The sequence below is a fragment of the Ranitomeya imitator genome, chromosome 5, assembly GCF_032444005.1.
Source record: "Ranitomeya imitator isolate aRanImi1 chromosome 5, aRanImi1.pri, whole genome shotgun sequence".
NCBI lineage: Eukaryota > Metazoa > Chordata > Amphibia > Anura > Dendrobatidae > Ranitomeya > Ranitomeya imitator.
Genome location: NC_091286.1, coordinates 63,624,688 through 63,647,288, shown reverse-complemented (window position 1 = coordinate 63,647,288; position 22,601 = coordinate 63,624,688). Strand labels below are relative to the sequence as shown.

The following is a 22,601-nucleotide window of genomic DNA, read 5'->3' as shown; positions in this document are numbered from 1 at the left end:
CTCTGGTCTGATGAGACAAAGATAGACCCTTTTGGTGAAAAGTCTAAGCACTATGTGTGGAGAAAACCATGCACTGCTCATCACCTGCCCAATACAATCCCAACAGTAAAACATGGTGGTGACAGCATCATGCTATGGTGGTGTTTTTCAGCTTCAGGGGCAGGACGACTGGTTGCCATTGAAGAAAACATGAAATACAGAGATATCCTGGATGAAAACCTCTTCCAGAGTGCTCTGGACCTCAGACTTGGCTGAAGGTTCACCTTCCAACAAGACAATGACCCTATTCACACAGCTAAAATAACAAAGGAGTGGCTTCAGAACAACTCTGTGACCATTCTTGACTGGCCCAGCCAGAGCCCTGACCTAAACCCAATTGAGCATCTCTGGAGATACCTGAAAATGCTGTCCACCAACGTTCACCATCCAACCTGATGGAACTGGAGAGGATCTGCAAGGAAAAATGGCAAAGATAATGATTGGCCTTCATTAGAGGAACTTCAAGCTACTATTGACCCTTTACCACTGGGCACAAGGCGTTCTCTCGAACTTCGTCACTTTATTCGCTCTCTTCGAAACTACACACAATTTCCAGTTTTGAAATCTTTTGTATGGGTGAGGGGGTGATTTATCATGCATTTTCCTCTGTGCACTCAATGCTAACTAACCCAATGGATCAGCTCCCCCAAGATTTTTAACACAATGGGAAGAGGACTTGGGTATTGCTCTCTCCATTGAACAAACGGAAATGGTGTTGTCTTTGGTGCATAAATCTTCCATAAACTCTTGGCTTCAGTAAGCGAATTTCAAACTTCTTTCATGGTGGTACAGGGTTACAGTTAAGTTAAACAAAATGTACCCCTATATTGACACTAAGTGTTGGAGAAGAGGATCAGGTGAGGGACATTTAATTTATATCTTTTGATCCTGTTTGTTTTTCAACCGTTTTGGACTAAAGTGAAAAGCTTTACCAGGTCGATTACAGGCATTGCATCTGAAATGGCTCCAGAACTACTGTATTCATTCTACAGCTCTGTAAGACTTTCGTTTCCTCCTACAAACAATCTCTACTAAGATTTTGGGTGATGGCTGCCAGAGCTTGTATTCTGCTGTTATGGAAGAAAGCTAGCCCACCTAGCCCATCCCTCTGGGTTTGTAAGGTTAATAATTTAATGTACATGGAAGGCCTGATGGCTTCTCTATACAGTAGATATGAGGTCTTCTATAAAATATGGTTCTATTGGATGGAATTCAAGCACTCCAGCGAATATGGTTGCCTTGTGCAACTTGACCATCAGACTTTAATGTCATTTGGGTTTTTATTTGATTGGGGTGGTTCTCTATCCCCTTACCATTCTCCCCCCCTCCTTTTTTTTCTCTTACTTCACACTTTAATTTCTCCCCCTGTCTATTCTTCTCTTTTTTTTCTCTTTCTTCATGCCTGAAGTTCTACTCTTTTCTCTTTGCTCTCCTTCTCCTTTCCTATGTTAATATGAAGATTGGACGAAACTAAGGTCGCAATTTGAATTCTTGTTCATGTTACAGATGTTTTGGAAGATATGTCTAATCTATGGTTTTATCTATATATTTACAGTGTTTTTGTTTCGTTCCCAAATTTAAAAAATAGACTATGTATATAGAGAGCTGTGCTGCGGGCTGAGGGCAGCTTTCTGAGCTTTGCTACATGCTGCATCTAAAAACTTTGATTGTGTCACAACTGCTGCACCAAGTAAACAAACTCAGACATTGTTAGAATCAGGGTGACAGATTCCCTTTAAGTTTATCTATTTTATAGTCTGGAATTGAAAACCAAATATATCGTAACCTATTTTTTTTGCAATCATATTTCTTAATGTGTATTTATTTTTCTATATCACTACCATATGTGTTATCATTTATTTGACCAAGCCTCAGTCTGGTCAATAAGCTTGCTACTGTTGCATGGCTTGTTGAGAATCTATCTAGTATCATGCATTGACTGAATCCACTTCCAGTTTTAGTGATGGCTAATTACCAACCAGTCCTGTATTTAATATTGATCTCATATTAGTAATTCTGTTCTTAGTTATATAATATTTTATCATATGAGCATACAAAAAAGTTACCAGCACACTGAACGTTATAAATATGCTGCTCTTATTTCTCCTCTTACCACTATTGTAATATGTATTGATTTCACTTGAAAGTGACATGGCAACTGGTGGAATAGTATTGACTGCTGAGCTGGATAGCTTCTTTAGAGTTCTTAAAAATTGATTGTTCTCCTCTAGTCTTTACTTAGCAAGTCCTGGAAGTCATGCAACTGTAAGACATGTTACATGAACAAGTGTATTGACCTGATAGCTTTCAGAAATCTTTTTCAGGAACACTATATAATAATTATGTGGTAGACATACCATATGTCAAAGTGATTGTAATTTGATGATGAGTATACTTACATTGTATATGTGATATTGCATAAGAAAACTATAAAGCTATATTAGATACTAAGTGTCATGGCGGGCGAAATATTTGATCTGTATGACATTGAACTTGACATCATCATGGGTGCTAACTAAGCGCAAGTTTTTGAATTGGCAGCATTTTTTTATAACAGAGTATAAATAAATGACCTACAAATGACCTAAGACTAAGGAGGAAATGCATACTTAATGTTAGGATTCGCAAGTCTGGGGTCACATAGTGTGAATGCAGACTTGTAGCTTTACACCACAGAAACCCTGTGAGAAAAAAACTTGTTGACAAGATGATTGAAAGAAGTTTGGTGAAGACCAGAGCCTAAGTGCAACAAAAATTATTGGAATGCATTTTCAGTATATATTTGTGGTATGTCTAAATAGGCACTTGTTCTCTAGTATAAACAGTACCTTATTGGTATGCACCCAATGGACAAGTCATGAGAAATGTAGATAAGCAACCAGGCTGGAAGTGCATTTGGTGTATGTCAATGAACTTGAACTGCTTCTTCCGAATACATTGTCATGGCCACCCTTCACTTCCAGCTTAATTTTCATTATGCCTCTACTTTACCTTTCTCATGGCTGACATGTTTGATCTTTATGCATCATTTTTTGGGTGAGGACAAGAGTCTATATAGCCATACCACCACTTCCATATGCGAAAATAGACAGGTTCCATTAAATGTTTTTTTTGTAGGACTCCTACAAAATTTGACAGAGAAAAGAGATAGTTGTTAAAGAAATAAGTTTTACTTAACATTTAAATTCCACCACCGGGATATCATCACTGGTGATGTTTTGAAGATTGGAAAATTTTCTGTCATCTTGATAGAGTAATTAGAATAATTTGGAGAAAAAAAATAACCTATGAATGCAGATTTTTAGGAGATCTATGTCACATCCATAAATCTTAAAAGATAATTTACATATATTCGTTTTTGATGTACCAAGATAATATTAAAAACTTAGTAAAAACACTGAGACACAGGTCTGTAAATATATTTAATAGACATAAAATAGATATTTTAATGATTCCTTTGTCTTTATGAATCTGTATTATATATCGTTCAGGAATAGAATAGTTTATTACCAGCGTGATTCTACAGGGTGTTAAGAGAATTTTTTGTTAAATAGACCTTTATGGTAGAAGTGCAGCAGCAGAGAGCTTTTACTAGTAAATGAAATCGGCAGGAAAGCCTTTGTGCTGACATTGTTTACATCCACATTGTGCCTAATGGTTAAGAAATGGCCGCCCTTTTCTTGGTTGTCATATTATTGGAGCATAAAGGATGTTGCCTGTTGCACAGTTTTATGATTTCCAATGAATAACCTAGAAAATCAAAGACTTATTGTAAAATCTGCAAAATGAATATATCCCTCCCCAGAGTTTTATTGCTAAAGCCACAGGGGCCGTAGACGCCATTAGCCCCATACTTACTACTTAAATGAAGAGTTAACATTCTCCAGACTTCCAGTAATATGAATTTTTAAGATTAGCAGAAAGCCAAACGTGAAGATTCCGCCTGAGTACGTTCTGCAAAGTCAATTGATTATTCAGATAATTTGTTCTGCTTCAATATCCTACTGCTTTAACATCATTGTAGACACTTTCGTACTTGTGCTAAAGTGGGACCGTATTATAAGTCAATATTTTTGTGCTTCTTTGCTTTGTTATGTAAGCCTCATTTTCATTAATCGAATAACAGATTTTTTTTTGCTTGAACAGCTGCTTAGTATGTCTTTTTACCAAAGCTTTCAAAATCCACACCGGTACCTCTTTCTAAATAAAAATAAAAATAAAAGTAGTTCAAAATATACGTATACTGAATAACCCTAAAAAAACTAGATAGAACAGGTGTTTCTACCCTATAATTTTTTTTGTTTTAAATGTGTGAAAAATACCAAACTTTTACCATTGCCTAAAATTCAATTGTGTGTTGGGATATCCATCCAGTCTATTCTTTTCTATTCTTTTAAAAGGCATGGATGTGATTGACATGAAAACAATAACTTTATATATTAGTGTTTGCATTGAAATAAAAAAAAGCTGAATAAAAGTTTCAGACTGCAATTTTCAGTCATTCATTTCCAAACTTCCTGATTACTATGTAGTTACAGCTTACTATTAATTTCAGGCATTTAGGTGGTTCTTTCTATATTCTAATTGTGCCCAAGATTCTTCTGCCTTTACTAGACGGCCAAGACAATCAGGTCAATTATGCAGTCTGATTAAGCTTTGATCAGAGTTTGATCAGAGTGTAATCAGAGCCCTTCCTCCCAACTACCCAGTCCTCCACCTCCAAAACCAACTTCTCCACCATTACAGAAGATCGACTCTCCACTCTACTCTCAAGATCGCATCTCACCACCTGTGCACTTGACCCGATCCCTTCCCACTTTATCCCAAACCTCGCCACAATCTTCATCCCAACTCTAACCCATCTTTTCAACCTATCACTAACAACTGGTGTTTTCCCTTCAAGCATCAAACATGCCACAATCACACCCATCCTCAAAAGCCCTCTCTTGACCCATCCTCTGTATCAAGCTATCACCCTATATCACTTCTCCCCTATGCCTCAAAACTACTGGAACAACACGTCCATCTTGAACTGTCCTCCCATCTATCTTCCTGCTCCCTTTTCGACTGCTTACAATCAGGCTTCCAGTCACACCACTCCACTGAAAATGCCCTAACTAAAGTCACCAATGACCTATTAACCACCAAGAGCAAGCGACACTACTCTATCCTCCTCCTCCTGGACCTGTCCTCTGCCTTTGACACAGTGGACCATTCCCTATTACTACAGACCCTCTCATCCCTTGGCATCACAGACTTGGCCCTATCCTGGATCTCATCATACCTAGCTGACCGAACATTTAGCGTCTCCCATTTACACACCACCTCCTCACCTCGCCCCCTATCTGTCGGAGTCCCGCAAGGTTCAGTTCTAGGGCCCCTGCTCTTCTCCATTTACTTTTGGCCTGGGACAGCTCATAGAATCTCATGGTTTTCAGTATCATCTCTATGCTGATGACACACAGATCTACATCTCTGGACCAGATATCACCACCCTACTAACCAGAATCCCTCATTGTCTATCCGCTATTTCATCCTTCTTCTCTGCTAGATTTCTAAAACTTAACATGGAAAAAGCAGAATTCATTGTCTTTCCCCATCTCACGCGACCCCCCCAACGAACCTGTCCATTACAGTAAATGGCTGCCCACTCTCCCCAGTCCCACAAGCTCGCTATCTCGGGGTAATCCTTGACACTGATCTCTCCTTCATCCGCATATCCAAGCCCTTTCCACTTCCTGCCGCTTTCAACTCAAAAATATTTCACGGACCTGTACATTCCTAAATCAGGAATCTGCAAAAACTCTAGTCCATGCCCTCCTCATCTCCCGCCTCGACTACTGTAACCTCCTGCTCTGTGACCTCCCCTCGAACACTCTCGCACCCTTCCAATCCATTCTAAACTCAGCTGCCTGACTAATTCACCTTTCCCCCGCTATTCCCCAGCCTCTCCCCTCTGTCAATCCCTTCACTGGCTCCCCATTACCCAGAGACTCCAGTACAAAAGCCTAGCCATGACATACAAAGCCATCCACAACCTGTCTCCTCCATACATCTGTGACCTCGTCTCCCGGTACTTTCCTGCACGCAACCTCTGATCCTCACAAGATCTCCTTCTCTACTCCCCTCTTATCTCCTCTTCCCACAATCGCATACAAGATTTCTCTCGCGTATCACCCCTACTCTGGAACTCTCTACCACAACATATCAAACTCTCACCTACCATTGAAACCTTCAAAAAGAACCTGAAGACCTACCTCTGTCGGCAAGCCTACAACCTGCAGTAACCACCGATCGACCAAACCACTGCACGACCAGCTCTATACTAACCTACTGTATCCTCACCCATCCCTTGTAGATTGTGAACCCTCATGGGCAGGGTCCTCTCTCCTGTACCAGTTGGGACTTGTATTGCTCAAGATTATTGTACCTATTTTTCTTATGTATACCCCTCCTCACATGTAAAGCGCCGTGGAATAAATGGCGCTATAATAATAATAAATAATAATAATAATAAAGTTCCCTTGGATGAGATAATTGGAGCACTCTGTGAGGAGAAGATGTAAAACAAAATGTCTCCTTCTTCTTTGTGTCAGTGCGTGGAAAGTAGACTGCACTATAATGTCATCAGAGTGCAATCCAATGATTTCCACCTGTTCATTGACTTTCACAGCCGATTGCGATCTGAATATCAAATCAATCTCGGACAAGTAGCAATTTTTCCCTTGGACAGACTCTGAGGAATAAAATCGGACATGTGCACAGCCCAATAGACTCGAATTAGTCTGAGTGTGATCCGATGTATTCTCAGATTGCACTGGGACCAATAATAGAGCCATCTGCATGAGACCTAATATATATTATCACTACTTCATTCCAAAACAGATTTCCCCTTCTTCAGTCTATGGATATGGGATCTTCTCCAATGTCCGGTGTTGTTATTGTCCTCTTCTGAGTCTTGAGACAATTAGTCTGATTTGTTGGTTCACATTGAGCTCTATGCATAAGCCAGAAGTTGCTATTACAATATAAGCCTATGGAGTCTAGTTCTAACGCTCTTTATCCTTACATTGTAAAAACGACTTCTGGCTCACACATAGAGCCCTGTTTGATCCAGAGATTCAGGTCATCAGTCACATAAGAAGACCAGAGTGGTAGTGGACATTGGAGAAAATGGCAATCGGTAAATATATTAATACACCTACACATTCACATTCACACAGGTGTCGCTGATAACATTTCGAAAGGGAGCGCTTCTTTTAATGTTTGATGTGTTCCCAACCAGTAAGTGTAATGTAAAACAGATACTATCTAGATATACAGCCTTGCTAGTGACCCAGCCTTTCATTAATTAACCATTAAAAATAATGTAATTATTCTAAACTAATGTTTTTAGACTTTACTGTAAACCAATTCAATGATTTTTTTAATATAAAGTATTAAAGTTATTTTTTAAGTACTGCATGTTCATCTGCCGCTCCATTCATTCTCTATGGGGATGCTGAGCCTGGCTTTCTCCATCACACATATAGGAACTGAATGTTGCAGCGGTTGCACATGCTCATTGGTGCTCCATTCTAACAGCCATGCAAATTCCACGTTCTGCCGATAGGTGCAAGTCCCAGCAGTAGGACCCCAAGAAATAAATAAATGATCACCTATCCCTTTCAATAGCTGATAACTTGTTTTCACTGGACAACCCCTTCAATCCTATAACATACATTCATGTAAGTTTTAATTGCTATAAAATATTTTATTACATTGTCAATAAATTATCATTATTACTAATATGATTATCATTATTATTATTATGTTGTTTTTCTCGTTATTATACATATCCTAGTTTCTACTTTAGTGATTTTATAACATTGTAAACCAGTATCCATTTATTTAGCTTCTATCCCAGTGATAAATTGCGGGTAACACGTATCGTGTAAGGTGTGATGTGTAAGCTATTTTCAGAACTCACGCCTCGGCAAGTAAAGCACCAAAGTTTCCTGCAGTGAAAGCTTTAATCACATATACTGGGACATTTTCACAGTTTTGCTGATATCACTCAGGTCTGAATGATGTTCTAATTTTGTTCAATATTTTAAAGTACAAATATGTTTTTCTTTTTTTTTTTTTAATTAAATACCTACTGTATATATTTAATTAAAAAAAGAAAAACATATTTGAACTTTTCGTAACAGTAGGGAGTATTTCTCATATAAGGTTCCATATGCTTCTCCATGTATTGTTCTATACTGCTTTTCCCAACAGTAAGTTTAGAAAACACTACACAAATGTAACAACAAACGCAAGGACAAGGTATTTTAGTGCCCTAAGCAGATGAGGCAAATGGTGTCCCCGTCCCCAAGCAAAGGAATGGGTCAGAGGCTAAGGTAACAGGACAACTAATACACCCTTGCCCCGTAACAAGCTCCAATGACCACATCCACTGGAATAGTTACCTTATTCAATATCAAAGTTAGATATAGAATCGTTCATTGTTTGTGAACCAGTTACACAATATGAGGGACACAATAAGATTCACCTCTGACATCATAAATTTTAAATGTCAAACTCAAAGTCAGTCATGTAAACTAATATAGTTTAACTATAATGGGGGCCCCATTACTATATAGCTGCTTCCAGTTTCTGAAGAAGCTGGCAGCGAAACGAGCGTCGGGGTGAGGATACGCCGACAGACACTCAGGACCTCTTTCTACCGGTAAAGTCATTTGTATTATGATATTTGGTTGGGGCATTGCAGACCAATTCCTTTATTGCCACTAGTGCATTAATATTGGATCTAACTTTGGGTAACATATCTCTCTGATATTGGAATTTGTTTATATCCTCCATGTTTACCGGTATAATATGATTTAAGGGGCAATCCTAAGGGATATAAAGTATTTCTAGCCTCATATTGTCTATTACTCTGATTTATGAGGACCATGTACATGGAGTGTTGACCTTTACATCAGGATACATACATCCTCCTGTGTGTTGCAAATTGAGTCCCATAGGACATATAAATTGGATATATATACTGTATATATATATATATATATATATATATATATATATATATATATACAGAATGAACCACCCTAGCAACACACAGTCATAAATCTAAGTATATAAGGATTACAAAAAACTTTATTAGTGACAACAGGCATAAAAGAGCAAATGGGAAATCCCCCGTGCCACCCTCAGCATGTACAATAGGACAGTCACAGGTGCATGTGGCAATACTTATCAATACCAGTACTGTCAATTATAGCCATAAATGTACATAGATAGTCAGATCAAAAAGTGTATTGCACACAGTATTGGCATGTGGTGTCACAGTCATATACAGATGTATAAACTATACATACCGATAGGCAGAATGGCAAAGCACACAGACACCAGCTCCCGTCCACCCCAACGTGCTTTTCGCCAAATGCCTTCCTCACGGGACGCCATTTGAAGTTTTCTACTGTACTTCATTTGATGCCACTTTTCATGGTGTCTGCCCCTAATTTTAGCTGTTTAGGAAGCTTTTTGTCTCCCCTGAAGGTGTTGTGTATTTGTTTGGTTTGGCCTCCCATTGAATCCAATGGCATTCGGGGACATTTCTCCTAACGTTCGGCGAACATGTAAATGTTCAGCGAATTGAACCGAACCTTGAAAGGTTCGCTCATTTCTAAACATTAACAATGTTGATAAATCACTGTAAATATATTTTGAAGTCTGCGGAATAATATGTTATTTTTGAGTAGTGTGGATTACTTGAAGTTAGTTACTCTTTGGTAAAATTAGATTACCGTATTTGCCAGGCATAGATCTAGTAATGAAACGTTGTCTAAAGACCTATTTATTTATCCCAAATGTGTCCAGGTGTATTTATCACTTATATGGAATCTGGAATGACCAACGTTGAATGTTGAATACCCATGATATATAAACACTGCATAACTCATATATTATCTTCTACATTGATGGTGAGGAGGTTGGTTACGCATTAAAGTCTAAAATCTCTCCCCCATAACTTCTGGGAAAAGATCCAAAACAGATGTTGTTTTTACTGTGATTTCGACACTTTGCTGTTGCCCATGCTTTTTGGAGGAGGCAGACCGAAAGCAAATAAAAAGAAAATTAAAAAGTAAGCTATGCGATTGATTTTTAATTCCTTTTAGACTTGGCAATACTTTGGGGTTATTTATTGGACGAATGCGCTAGAGAAACAAAGTGACAACCATAGTCCATACAATTCAATTATATCCTCTCCTGATTCTAATACAACTGACTAATCCCATTAACTCAATGCACTGAAATAAGACAATGCATTAATCATAACATTTTTTTTCATACTCAAAAACAAAATACAAATTTTAATTTCAATGAAATAATAGATTAAACGTGCATCGTTAGCAAGAGCAAACATCCTCCAAAGCTTAAAGAGTCTCTGTACCTTTAGAAAACTTGATCTCATTTGATAGTAAATGTGATAATCTGCAAATCAATTTAAAAAAATAGGTTGTCCAAAAAAAATAGCTCCAAAGTGTCAGACATTAGGTGTCTCCCTTCTGTCTAAATTGCTGTATACTGCCTGCTGTCAAGTGTAATCCATCTCTATCAGCGTGGACTAAAGAACACATTACAGGAAGTGGGGGGAGGGGGGGCATTTGTCTCTTTCTGCTCCTGCTCTCCTGTCTGTCAAACTACATACAAGCAATCAAATAAACTCACTGGAAAAGATACCCTATAAAATAGTGTAGAGTTTAGTGAAATATAATTTAGGGTATATAATAGAGGACTAAGTATATGGTAAACCTAAGAGCAAACGACAAAGCAATAAAAGAGGAAAAGATGATAATGAGCCCACAGGAATGCTTAATAAATTCACACTTAATGCAGCAAAAAGAGGAGTCTCATGTGGTAATATAGGATGGCTGTGAATAAATAGCAGAAAAAATACAAGCAATGGTGGTAAAAAAGAAATACTGCCAGACACCTACCCATGAATGTCCTCTCCTGCTGGAATGATGCCAACCCTGACGGGCATTTTGGCACAATGCCTTTATCTGGGGGGGAAGTCATCATTTTTTACCAGTGTTGGTTTTATTTTTTCTTCTTTTAATTCACTGCCTTCTAAAATTACCCCATGAGACAGTGTATGTCTCATTATGTGTCCTCTCATATTGTGTATGATGCCCCTTTTTATTGCTGTATTCGTGCTTTGACCTAGACATTTTTTATTAACATTCTTTTCTTACATTAAGCATTGTTCTGGGCTCATTATCATTTTTTCCTAATTTTTACTTTCTTGCAAGCTACATACAGGCATAATAAAGATGTTTGAGGCAGGCATGCTGTTGGACAATTCCAGGAACAAGGTATGTTGAGGAGCAATCGCAGGAAGTTCATCTATAGAGCTAGTAGAATGCTGAGATAAAGGGAATGACCACAAGATGCCTTATTTCTGATAAAATTGCTGTCCACTGGCTGTTATCAAGGATGTCACGGACTTCCCCAGCTCTGCTCTGCTCACCATGTGGGTTCTCCTCATGTCTGGCCATCCTGCTGAGTCTGCTTCATGCAGCACTGCTGCACCTGCATGTGGCTTCCATCTAGCCTTAGAGGAAGTGGTCAGTCTCTGCCGGAATTTAGCTTTGCTGCGTTGTGCAGAAATTAAGTTTCCCAAGCCTATCCAGTCCAGCAGAGCCTACAATTGACAGTGCTACATACCATTCCTCACCAGAATGTTGGTTCTTATTCCAATAGCACCAACTAATGTGTTCCTCTTTAACCTACAGTATATCACATTAACAACCTGGCCTTTTACCCGTACTGTTTGACCTCTCTGCTCCTGACCTCAGCCAAGTGTATTGAACCTTGGCTGCTTGCCCTGACCTCGGACTGTTTGACTACACATATGTATTGCCCTTCTTTACCTCGTATCCACTCCTCTGACCCTCCGGTCAGCTGTTGCAGACCCAGGGACTGACTTGGAGGGGTACCTGGTGACTACTGGCAGAAAAGCCTATCCTCACCATCAAGGGCTCTAGCGAATACTCGGTAGTCATATATTTACACCCCTTCAAGGTAAGAGTGGCCCTTGGCATAGTGGGTCCACACCCACCAGCTGTACAAAGGATAATATATCTATCTAAGCTGAGATAAGACAGAAAATAGAAAGTGGGGGTGGGATTTTATCTTTCTGCTTCTGCTTTCCTGTCTGTCATACATACAGGCATAAAGTGGCAGGCATTCAGTGTGAGGCAAATGGTAGGAGCAATATATTCCGATAAGTAAGGAAAATAAGTTCCAGCATATCCAGTGCTAGCGCAATACTCATAAAAAGAGAATGACCACTGAATAATAGTGAATGACAAGTTACAATTCATGAGAATTGGGACAGTTCTTGGACATATTAGACCAGAATGTTCAGCAAAATCAGTTTTAACTTGTTGCAAGGAATCAGGGCAACAATGCCATGCTTTTCTACAGACTTTGTGTGAAAGTGCAGGTAAACTACAAGGATCTTATTGTTCCAGGCACCTCCAGATGAAAGATTTAGAGAATGGAGTAATGACTTTGAAGCATTAGGATGACCTACCGTTATTTGAATTATGCTTCCTATAATGGGATGAAGTGAATAATATTGCACAAGGATCCATTTATTGTCTTTTCTTGCTTTCCAGAAGTCTTTAGAAGATGCCCTTTAGCTACATAGTTCAAAGTCATCACTACCTTTCAAGCATCCTCCTTTTAGTGTATAGCTTTCTTACTTCCATTACTGCAAATTGTCTCTTCAAATAGGAAGATGACTAGAGCGCTAGTGCCACCTATAGGAAGTAGCAATCTTAGAAGTCAATGTCGACCCTTTAACGAGCCTTGTCACATGACTTAGGATAAAAGCCAAAACAGATTCTCAATTTGCAGGCACTGTGTTTTGGGGTACTGCCCCTCGTCAGTGCAAAGTGTGAGATCTGGATTGGCTGAGTGAGAGGCGTCTGACCGGCAAGTGACATGTCAAACATCCTGAGATGAGGAGAATTTGATTACATACTTCTTTTTACCAATAACTGAATTACTAGTCCTCATTCATCATATCCACCAATTTGCTTATCTTCCAGCCTAAAGAAACCTATGAGAATTCTAAACCTGGCAAAAGCTGCTCACCCAGTGCATCCTCCTAAACAGTAGTGTATTGTGACTTGAAAAATGAATCAGTTAAAAAATTATAGCAATAAATTTGGAGGAAGTGGGCACCACCAAAATAATAAAGAGCGCTCATTAGGAAAAAATCATAGCAATACGAAGGAGAAAAAGAAACTGTGCTTGAACAGGCACATCCCAAAATTCAATATTTGTATTCCGTAATGCAAAAAAACACCAGATACAGACAAAGTAAAACCAATTAAAAACATGCACCAAACTAATGTGCCACAATGAGATTAACTGTCTAAGCTTAAATGAGACAAGTCCAAGGTCGTAAAGGGGTTGGTGAGCATGTGCAATCACCACTTATATGAACAGTTAATGAAGCAATGATCACTCATGTTACATTCAGAGGAATTTTGGACCCCTATGGTAAGGTTTTAATACTAGAGGTTACATATGTCCCGAGAAGGGTCACCTTGGCATGGTGGGATGCCTTTTTTTAATCAAGACAATATTAACTAAGTACTGTATGTTATTTTCATGCACTATTACTATGTATTTATCTACTGTCTGGTATTTGCTCAATTAGTTTCTGTCTTGGGTTTGTCGGTTTAGTGGTCAGTGTGAACATGCGCCTACACGTTGCATGCACATCAAGCTATATTCCAGTTCCTTTCTTTTGGTTATGTTGTTTATGAGACAGCTCCTTTAAAAGGATGTGCTTATCTTCTGTCTTGGAGATTGCCAGTTTGGACCAGTGGCATGCCTGCGCCATTGGTCTGAACTGTGTGCGCTCTCATGCGGCAAGTAGCTTGGCCTCTGAACCATCGGAGGAGAGAAGTGTCACTTCAGAGCAGTGCTTTCAAGCTTTAAAGCAAAGAGCTTGCAAGCGCCTCCTCCTTGCCTAACAAACTGGCATCCTCTGATACACTGCAAATGTGGCCAGTAACCTAGGCAGCAACCAGTAAACTAAAGAATTAAAAATCAATGGGTTTTTTTATTTTAGAACAGAGAGAATTTTTAATGAGCCGTAAATTGCAGACTTGCACACAGGGTCCTCTCTCCTCCTGTACCAGTTGTGACTTGTATTGTTTAAGATTATTGTACTTGTTTTTATTATGTATACCCCTCCTCACATGTAAAGCGCCATGGAATAAATGGCCCTATAATAATAAATAATAATAATAATACTTTATTATTTTACCCTTTTAACAAAATGAGACAACCTGTTTAAGCTGACAATGATCTCAAATTGTAAAGCCTTGTGTAAGTTGTCTTGACTTGCCATTGTGAATGCCGGAATATAAGAGCGCTCCAACTAGATTTCCAAATTTACATTTCTATATTTGAAATATATAGTTCTCAAACGCAAACACGGCAGAAATCAGTGAAACATTGTCATATATAACATATAAATAACCATGTTCTTACGGTAACAGAAAATAAGCGGGAGGCTAAATAGAGTCTGTGCCGGGGCTGAAATGTCATTGCTTTTTATTGGTATCTTTAGTGATTGCCTGTCACACAGTCACTGTGATAGCAGGAGGTGATGTCACACACGGAGCAGTGATTTGTTCATAATACTTCATGTTTTGTTTTCTGCGCGGAGAATACATGTCCATCATCAAATGACAACCTAGTAACACAGCCTAATAATAGCTTCGCAATAAATATCTGCTTCTGCAAAAGTCTTCTACATCAAAGACACAATTCTATATAAACAGGAAAACAAGAGGAGGGCTAGTTACAGATGGACTCTAGTTTATCAACTCAGCCTGGAGCTTATCTGAAGAACTAATGCTTTAATCTATGTTAAAATATCTTTACAGTTTAAAAAGTGTTACTAAATAAATTCCTTAAACTCTTCCCATCAAAAGTTTTATCCTCGTAATATATTGCAGTCATCATATTATATAGCACTGTGTACTTACAATTGCTCATTTTGACTTTCTACCCACTTGAATCTTCTCTTTTTTCATTATGTCCATGACATCACGTAATTAAAAACACACTAGCTGAATCATTCTAAGCTCCATGTAGAAAGATTTACAACACTGAAAAGTCCCTGGCCAGCTCAGCTCCTTGTCCTCTGCAACCTCTGACACAGCTGTTCCCACACACCTTGTTTTTATTTCTCTTCCTTATATTCTTTTGCCAGTGGTGTATGATTGTAGTTCTAATGCTGACTCATGCAGGAAAAAGAGACTTCCTGTTTCTACATCAAGCTTGGAAGGATTCAGCTAGTCTGTTGTTCATAACATCTTGTCATAGACCTAATGGTAAACAGAACTGAGTAGAAGATTTTGGAAGAACATTAACTCGGCAGAAAGGCAAAATTAGAAATTGTAAGTCCACGATGCCATATAAAAAGATGATTACAATATATTAAGAGGATAAAAAATGTAAGGGGAGTGCTGCTTTATAAGGGAACCTCTCAGTTTGTAGTTTAATTATTAGCAAGATTTTATATAGAAGTTGATATGTAAATTTATGGGAAAAGATTCAGCACAACTTACTGAGAATTCTGCTTATTCTGGGTTTATGAGTCAAGAGAGTGGTCCAAATCAGTGGTTGACAGGTATCTTCTTATGCACACTTATACTGGGAGGGTTGTCAGTACCTGACACTGATTGCCGGGGTCTCCATAAGTAAAGTCCAAGTTATACTCCTTTCCTACAATTGTATATATAAATCTCTTCAGTTTCCCCTCTCTGTATAATGCTGCCCATAGATTGTATGCCATTTACAAACTGACAAGTTCCTTGTAAAGGGGGTTTCTGAAAATTGTAACCTATCCCTTATTCATAGGGAATAAGCCCAATCACGGGGACTCCTAGTGATTCCAAGCACAGGGTTTTGGAACCCTGAAAACAGAACTTTCCAGTCCTGTCATATATAAAGTAGTGGGGGGCATACTCCGATTTTGCTCTATTCATTGTCTATGAGAGCGCTATGGAAAGCATTGAAAATGAATTTAGCAGAGGCCGTTCATGTGCATCCCAACTCCATTAAGTAATGGCCCTTCTCAGGAATCTGGATCCTCATACTAGACATCGCTGGAGATCTCAGCAGTCAGACACCTCATAATCAGCAAGTTAACCCCTATCCTATGGATTGGGGATAACTTGCAATTATAGGAAAACCCCTTTGAAGGGATTGTATTTCCACAGGCAGGGCTACCATCAGGACATTACTGTCATTAATGGCCTTTGGGGCCCACTGAGGAGGGGGACCTGGTCTAGGACCTGGAGGTGGGCCATCAGCAATTATACTTTTATAACCCACCCTGTTGATAGGTGCAAAAAGTTGTTTTTGAGACACCTTGAACTGATTTATTTCATTGGGAAAATACACCTTCTGCCCTCCCATTATAAACAAATCTACAACCTTCTCATTCATAGTGGGGGTGCAGTGGGAATATCTGGGGATGAGCAGACATTTGGAAGTTCGGGTTCTGGTACCCAACCCGAACTTTATTTCAAAGTTCAGTTCATGTACCACAACTGTACCCGAACGTGAACCAAAAGCTGGACTTAATTGAAAACAATGGAGACACAAAATTTGGGTCTGAGTAAGACAAACGGACTTCCCCGGAAACTCCAAACATTGCAAAGGACTTCCGCGGAAGGTCCATGTTTGGCGTTTGGCACCAAACACTCACTATCTGTCCGGTATGAATGCTGAACTTTTAACTTTGGGTTCGCTCATCTCTAGACATAGCCTCAAAGTTATAATATTAATAGTTATTATTTCTATAGGGACAACATATTCTGACTTGATATTATGACAGTAAATATTTTAGCAATGAGGAAAAATGTTTAATATTTGATACATTAATGACATTTTATACATTTTAGGTAAGAAAAGTTCTGCAACAGGAAGGTTTCGACAGAAAGAAAAGAGGATATAGAGATATAAATGACATCGATATTAACATGAACGACCCTTTATTTACAAAACAGTGGTATCTGGTAAGTAGAAAATTAATGTGAATACACTTATTAATTTTTTTAAGACCTTATAATTCCTTTACCAAGGTTGCCAACTTGACTTTTTATTTTTTCTGGACGGCTTATCAAAAAATCACAGACAGACAAAATTGTCTCTCTGTGATTTTTTGATAAGCTGCCCAGAAAAAAAAAATAAAACCCCAGGTCAGCGATGGCTGACTGATCGTCAACGATGGCTTACTGATGGTCAACGATGGCTGAATGATGGTCAGCATTGGCTGACTGATGGTCAGCCAAGTATGGTAGCCTGTTTGAACCTGCTATAAGCAGTGTCTAACAAGACTCTCGTGTAAAATCTGGCCTAATATCCTTTAATACATACATAACGTGATCAGACCAGTGAAAGTTGGATTCCCCCACTGGGGCTAAGTAAGAATTAGTCCAATAAAATTTGTAAAAATATAAGTAAAACTACAAAATAAAGTACAAAAAAACAGAAAAATATTTTGACAGTAAAATTTCTGTTTTCATGTAAAAGTTCATACAGTGAAAAAAAAATAGACTAAAACAACTGTCATGACATGTTTTGATCCAGTATCCTGTTGGTTTGTAATCAGTTCTTCTGTCTGTTGAGCTATTAGCTGTTTTCTTTCCCTATCCAAATGCTGATTGTTCCTATTTAGTGTTGATTGAGCACAAAAATGCTCAAGTGCTGGGTACTTGAATTGAGCAGGTTGGACGCTCAGACAGGCTCACCTCAAGTACTGAGTATATTAGAAGTTAATTGGAAATTTTTCAGAATGACTCTAACAGGAGGGCAATGGAGGCAGGAAAATCGTCAAAAAGGATGGAAACAGCTCAAATGAAATGAGAACAGCATGGGGAAGACAACTGGGTACTACTAGGTCGCTGCTGGGAATAATGTTGTCAGAATATTACTTCACTTTTATGAACTGATAATAAAACATACACAACTGAAGATAAAATAGATTTTACAATAAAAAAATGTTAGGAATCATTCTTTCCTGTATAGTAATGTACAGTATGTATGTGGTTTATTTAATTTTGTGTCACTTTTCTGTCCAGATAGTTTATTTTAATACTATCCATTAACGGTTATCTTTTATTTATGGGAAACTCTCCAAGCTATATTCCTATCATTCCTGAGAGTACATTAACCCCTTCATGACCCAGCCTATTTTGACCTTAAAGACCTTGCCGTTTTTTGCAATTCTGACCAGTGTCCCTTCATGAGGTAATAACTCAGGAACGCTTCAATGGATCCTAGCGGTTCTGAGATTGTTTTTTCGTGACATATTGGGCTTCATGTTAGTGGTAAATTTAGGTCAATAAATTCTGTGTTTATTTGTGATAAAAACGGAAATTTGGCGAAAATTTAGAAAATTTCGCAATTTTCACATTTTGAATTTTTATTCTGTTAAACCAGAGAGTTATGTGACACAAAATAGTTAATAAATAACATTTCCCACACGTCTACTTTACATCAGCACAATTTTGGAAACAAAATTTTTTTTTGCTAGGAAGTTATAAGGGTTAAAATTTGACCAGCGATTTCTCATTTTTACAACGAAATTTACAAAACCATTTTTTTTAGGGACCACCTCACATTTGAAGTCAGTTTGAGGGGTCTATATGGCTGAAAATACCCAAAAGTGACACCATTCTAAAAACTGCACCCCTCAAGGTGCACAAAACCACATTCAAGAAGTTTATTAACCCTTCAGGTGCTTCACAGCAGCAGAAGCAACATGGAAGGAAAAAATGAACATTTAACTTTTTAGTCACAAAAATGATTTTTCAGCAACAATTTTTTTATTTTCCCAATGGTAAAAGGAGAAACTGAACCACGTACGTTATTGTCCAATTTGTCCTGAGTACGCTGATACCTCATATGTGGGGGTAAACCACTGTTTGGGCGCACGGCAGGGCTTGGAAGGGAAGGAGCGCCATTTGACTTTTTGAATGAAAAATTGGCTGCACTCTTTAGCGGACACCATGTCACATTTGGAGAGCCCCCGTGTGCCTAAAAATTGGAGCTCCCCCACAAGTGACCCCATTTTGGAAACTAGACGCCCCAAGGAACTTATCTAGATGCATAGTGAGCCCTTTAAACCCCCAGGTGCTTCACAAATTGATCCGTAAAAATGAAAAAGTACTTTTTTTTCACAAAAAAATTCTTTTAGCCTCAATTTTTTCATTTTCACATGGACAACAGGATAAAATGGATCCTAAAATTTGTTTGGCAATTTCTCCTGAGTACACCGATACTTCACATGTGGGGGTAAACCACTGTTTGGGCACATGGTAAGGCTCGGAAGGGAAGGAGCGCCATTTGACTTTTTGAATGAAAAATTATCTCCATCGTTAGCGGACACCATGTCGCGTTTGGAGAGACCCTGTGTGCTTAAACATTGGAGCTCCCCCACAAGTGACCCCATTTTGGAAACTGGACCCCCCAAGGAACTTATCTAGATGCCTAGTGAGCACTTTAAACCCTCAGGTGCTTCACAAATTGATCCGTAAAAATGAAAAAGTACTTTTTTTTCACAAAAAATTTATTTTCGCCTCAATTTTTTCATTTTCACATGGGCAATAGGATAAAATGGATCCTAAAATTTGTTGAGCAATTTCTCCCGAGTACGCCGATACCTCATATGTGGGGGTAAACCACTGTTTGGGCACACGGCAGGGCTCGGAAGGGAAGGCGCGCCTTTTAACTTTTTGAATGGAAAATTAGCTCCAATTGTTAGCGGACACCATGTCGCATTTGGAGAGCCCCTGTGTGCCTATGCAATGGAGCTCCCCCACAAGTGACCCCATTTTGGAAACTAGACCCCCCAAGGAACTTATCTAGATGCATACTGAGCACTTTAAACCCCCAGGTGCTTCACAGAAGTTTATAATGCAGAGCCATGAAAATAAAAAATATTTTTTCTTTTCTCAAAAATGATTTTTTAGCCTGGAATTTCCTATTTTGCCAATGGTAATAGGAGAAATTGGACCACAAATGTTGTTGTCCAGTTTGTCCTGAGTATGCAGATACCCCATATGTGGGGGTAAACCACTGTTTGGGCGCATGGCAGGGCTCAGAAGGGAAGGCACGCCATTTGGCTTTTTAAATGGAAAATTATCTCCAATCATTAGCGGACACCATGTCGCGTTTGGAGAGCCCCTGTGTGCCTAAACATTGGAGATCCCCCACAAATTACCCCATTTTGGAAACTAGACCCCCAAAGGAACTAATCTAGATGTGTAGTGAGCACTTTGAACCCTCAAGTGCTTCACAGAAGTTTATAACGCAGAGCCATGAAAATAAAAAAAAAAATTATTTTCTCAAAAATGAATTTTAGCCCGCAATTTTTTATTTTCCCAAGGGTAACAGGAGAAATTTGACCCCAAAAGTTGTTGTCCAGTTTCTCCTGAGTACGCTGATACCCCATATGTGGGGGTAAACCACTGTTTAGGCACATGCTGGGGCTCGGAAGTGAAGTAGTGACGTTTTGAAATGCAGACTTTGATGGAATGCTCTGTGGGCGTCACGTTGCGTTTGCAGAGCCCCTGATGTGGCTAAACAGTGGAAACCCCACACAAGTGACCCCATTTTGGAAACTAGACCCCGAAAGGAACTTATCTAGATGTGAGGTGAGCACTTTGAACCCCCAAGTGCTTCACAGAAGTTCATAACACAGAGCAGTGAAAATAATAAATACGTTTTCTTTCCTCAAAAATAATTTTTTAGCCCAGAATTTTTTATTTTCCCAAGGGTTACAGGAGAAATTGGACCACAAAAGTTGTTGTCCAGTTTCTCCTGAGTACGCTGATACCCCATGTGTGCGGGTAAACCACTGTTTGGGCACACGTGGGGGCTCAGAAGGGAAGTAGTGACTTTTGAAATGCAGACTTTGATGGAATGGTCTGCGGGCGTCACATTGCGTTTGCAGAGCCCCTGGTGTGCCTAAACAGTAGAAACCCCCCACAAGTGACCCCATTTTGGAAACTAGACCCCCAAAGGAACTTATCTAGATGTGTGGTGAGCACTTTCAACCCCCAAGTGCTTTACAGAAGTTTATAACGCAGAGCCGTGAAAATAATAAATACGTTTTCTTTCCTCAAAAATAATTTTTTAGCCCAGAATTTTTTATTTTCCCAAGGGTTACAGGAGAAATTGGACCACAAAAGTTGTTGTCCAGTTTCTCCTGAGTACGCTGATACCCCATGTGTGGAGGTAACCCACTGTTTGGGCACACGTGGGGGCTCAGAAGGGAAGTAGTGACTTTTTGAAATGCAGACTTTGATGGAATGGTCTGCGGGCGTCACGTTGCGTTTGCAGAGCCCCTGGTGTGCCTAAACAGTAGAAACCCCCCACAAGTGACCCCATTTTGGAAACTAGACCCCCCAAGGAACTTATCTAGATATGTGGTGAGCACTTTGAACCCCCAAGTGCTTCACAGACGTTTACAACGCAGAGCCGTGAAAATAAAAAATCATTTTTCTTTCCTCAAAAATGATGTTTTAGCAAGCAATTTTTTATTTTCTCAAGGGTAACAGGAGAAATTGGACCCCAGTAATTGTTGTGCAGTTTGTCCTGAGTATGCTGGTACCCCATATGTGGGGGTAAACCACTGTTTGGGCACACGTCGGGGTTCGGAAGTGAGGGAGCACCATTTGAATTTTTGAATACAAGATTGGCTGGAATCAATGGTGGCGCCATGTTGCGTTTGGAGACCCCCTGAAGTGCCTAAACAGTGGAAACCCCACAATTCTACCTCCAACACACCCCTAACCCTTATCCCAACTGTAGCCGTAACCCTAATCACAACCCTAACCCCAACACACCCCTAACCACAACCCTAACCCCAACACACCCCTAACCCTAACCACAACCCTAATTGCAACCCAACTCTAAGGCTATGTGCCAACGTTGCGGATTCGTATGAGATTTTTCAGCATCATTTTTGAAAAATCCGCGGGTAAAAGGCACTGCGTTTTACCTGTGGATTTACCGTGGATTTCCAGTGTTTTTTGTGCGGATTTCACCTGTGGATTCCTATTGAGGAACAGGTGTAAAACGCTGCGGAATCCGCACAAAGAATTGGCATGCTGCGGAAAATACAACGCAGCGTTCCCGCGCGGTATTTTCTGCACCATGGGCACAGCGGATTTGGTTTTCCATATGTTTACATGGTACTGTAAACCTGATGGAACACTGCTGCGGATCCGCAGCGGCCAATCCGCACCGTGTGCACATAGCCTAATTCTAAAGGTATGTGCACACGCTGCGGAAAACGCTGCGGATCCGCAGCAGTTTCCCATGAGTTTACAGTTCAATGTGAACCTATGGGAACCAAAAATCGCTGTACACATGCTGCGGAAAAACTGCACGGAAACGCAGCGGTTTACATTCCGCAGCATGTCACTTCTTTCTGCGGATTCCGCAGCGGTTTTACAACTGCT

General features: G+C 39.4%; 1 protein-coding gene across 1 annotated transcript in view; it reads left to right on the top strand.

Moving 5' to 3' along the window:
- PCSK2 (proprotein convertase subtilisin/kexin type 2) overlaps nucleotides 1–22,601 on the top strand; it is a 253,984-nt gene that overhangs the window by 135,671 nt on the left and 95,712 nt on the right. Inside the window, exon 3 of the mRNA XM_069768745.1 lies at nucleotides 17,034–17,147. Coding sequence (XP_069624846.1) covers nucleotides 17,034–17,147 — 114 coding nt within the window. The remainder of the gene's footprint in view (nucleotides 1–17,033; nucleotides 17,148–22,601) is intronic.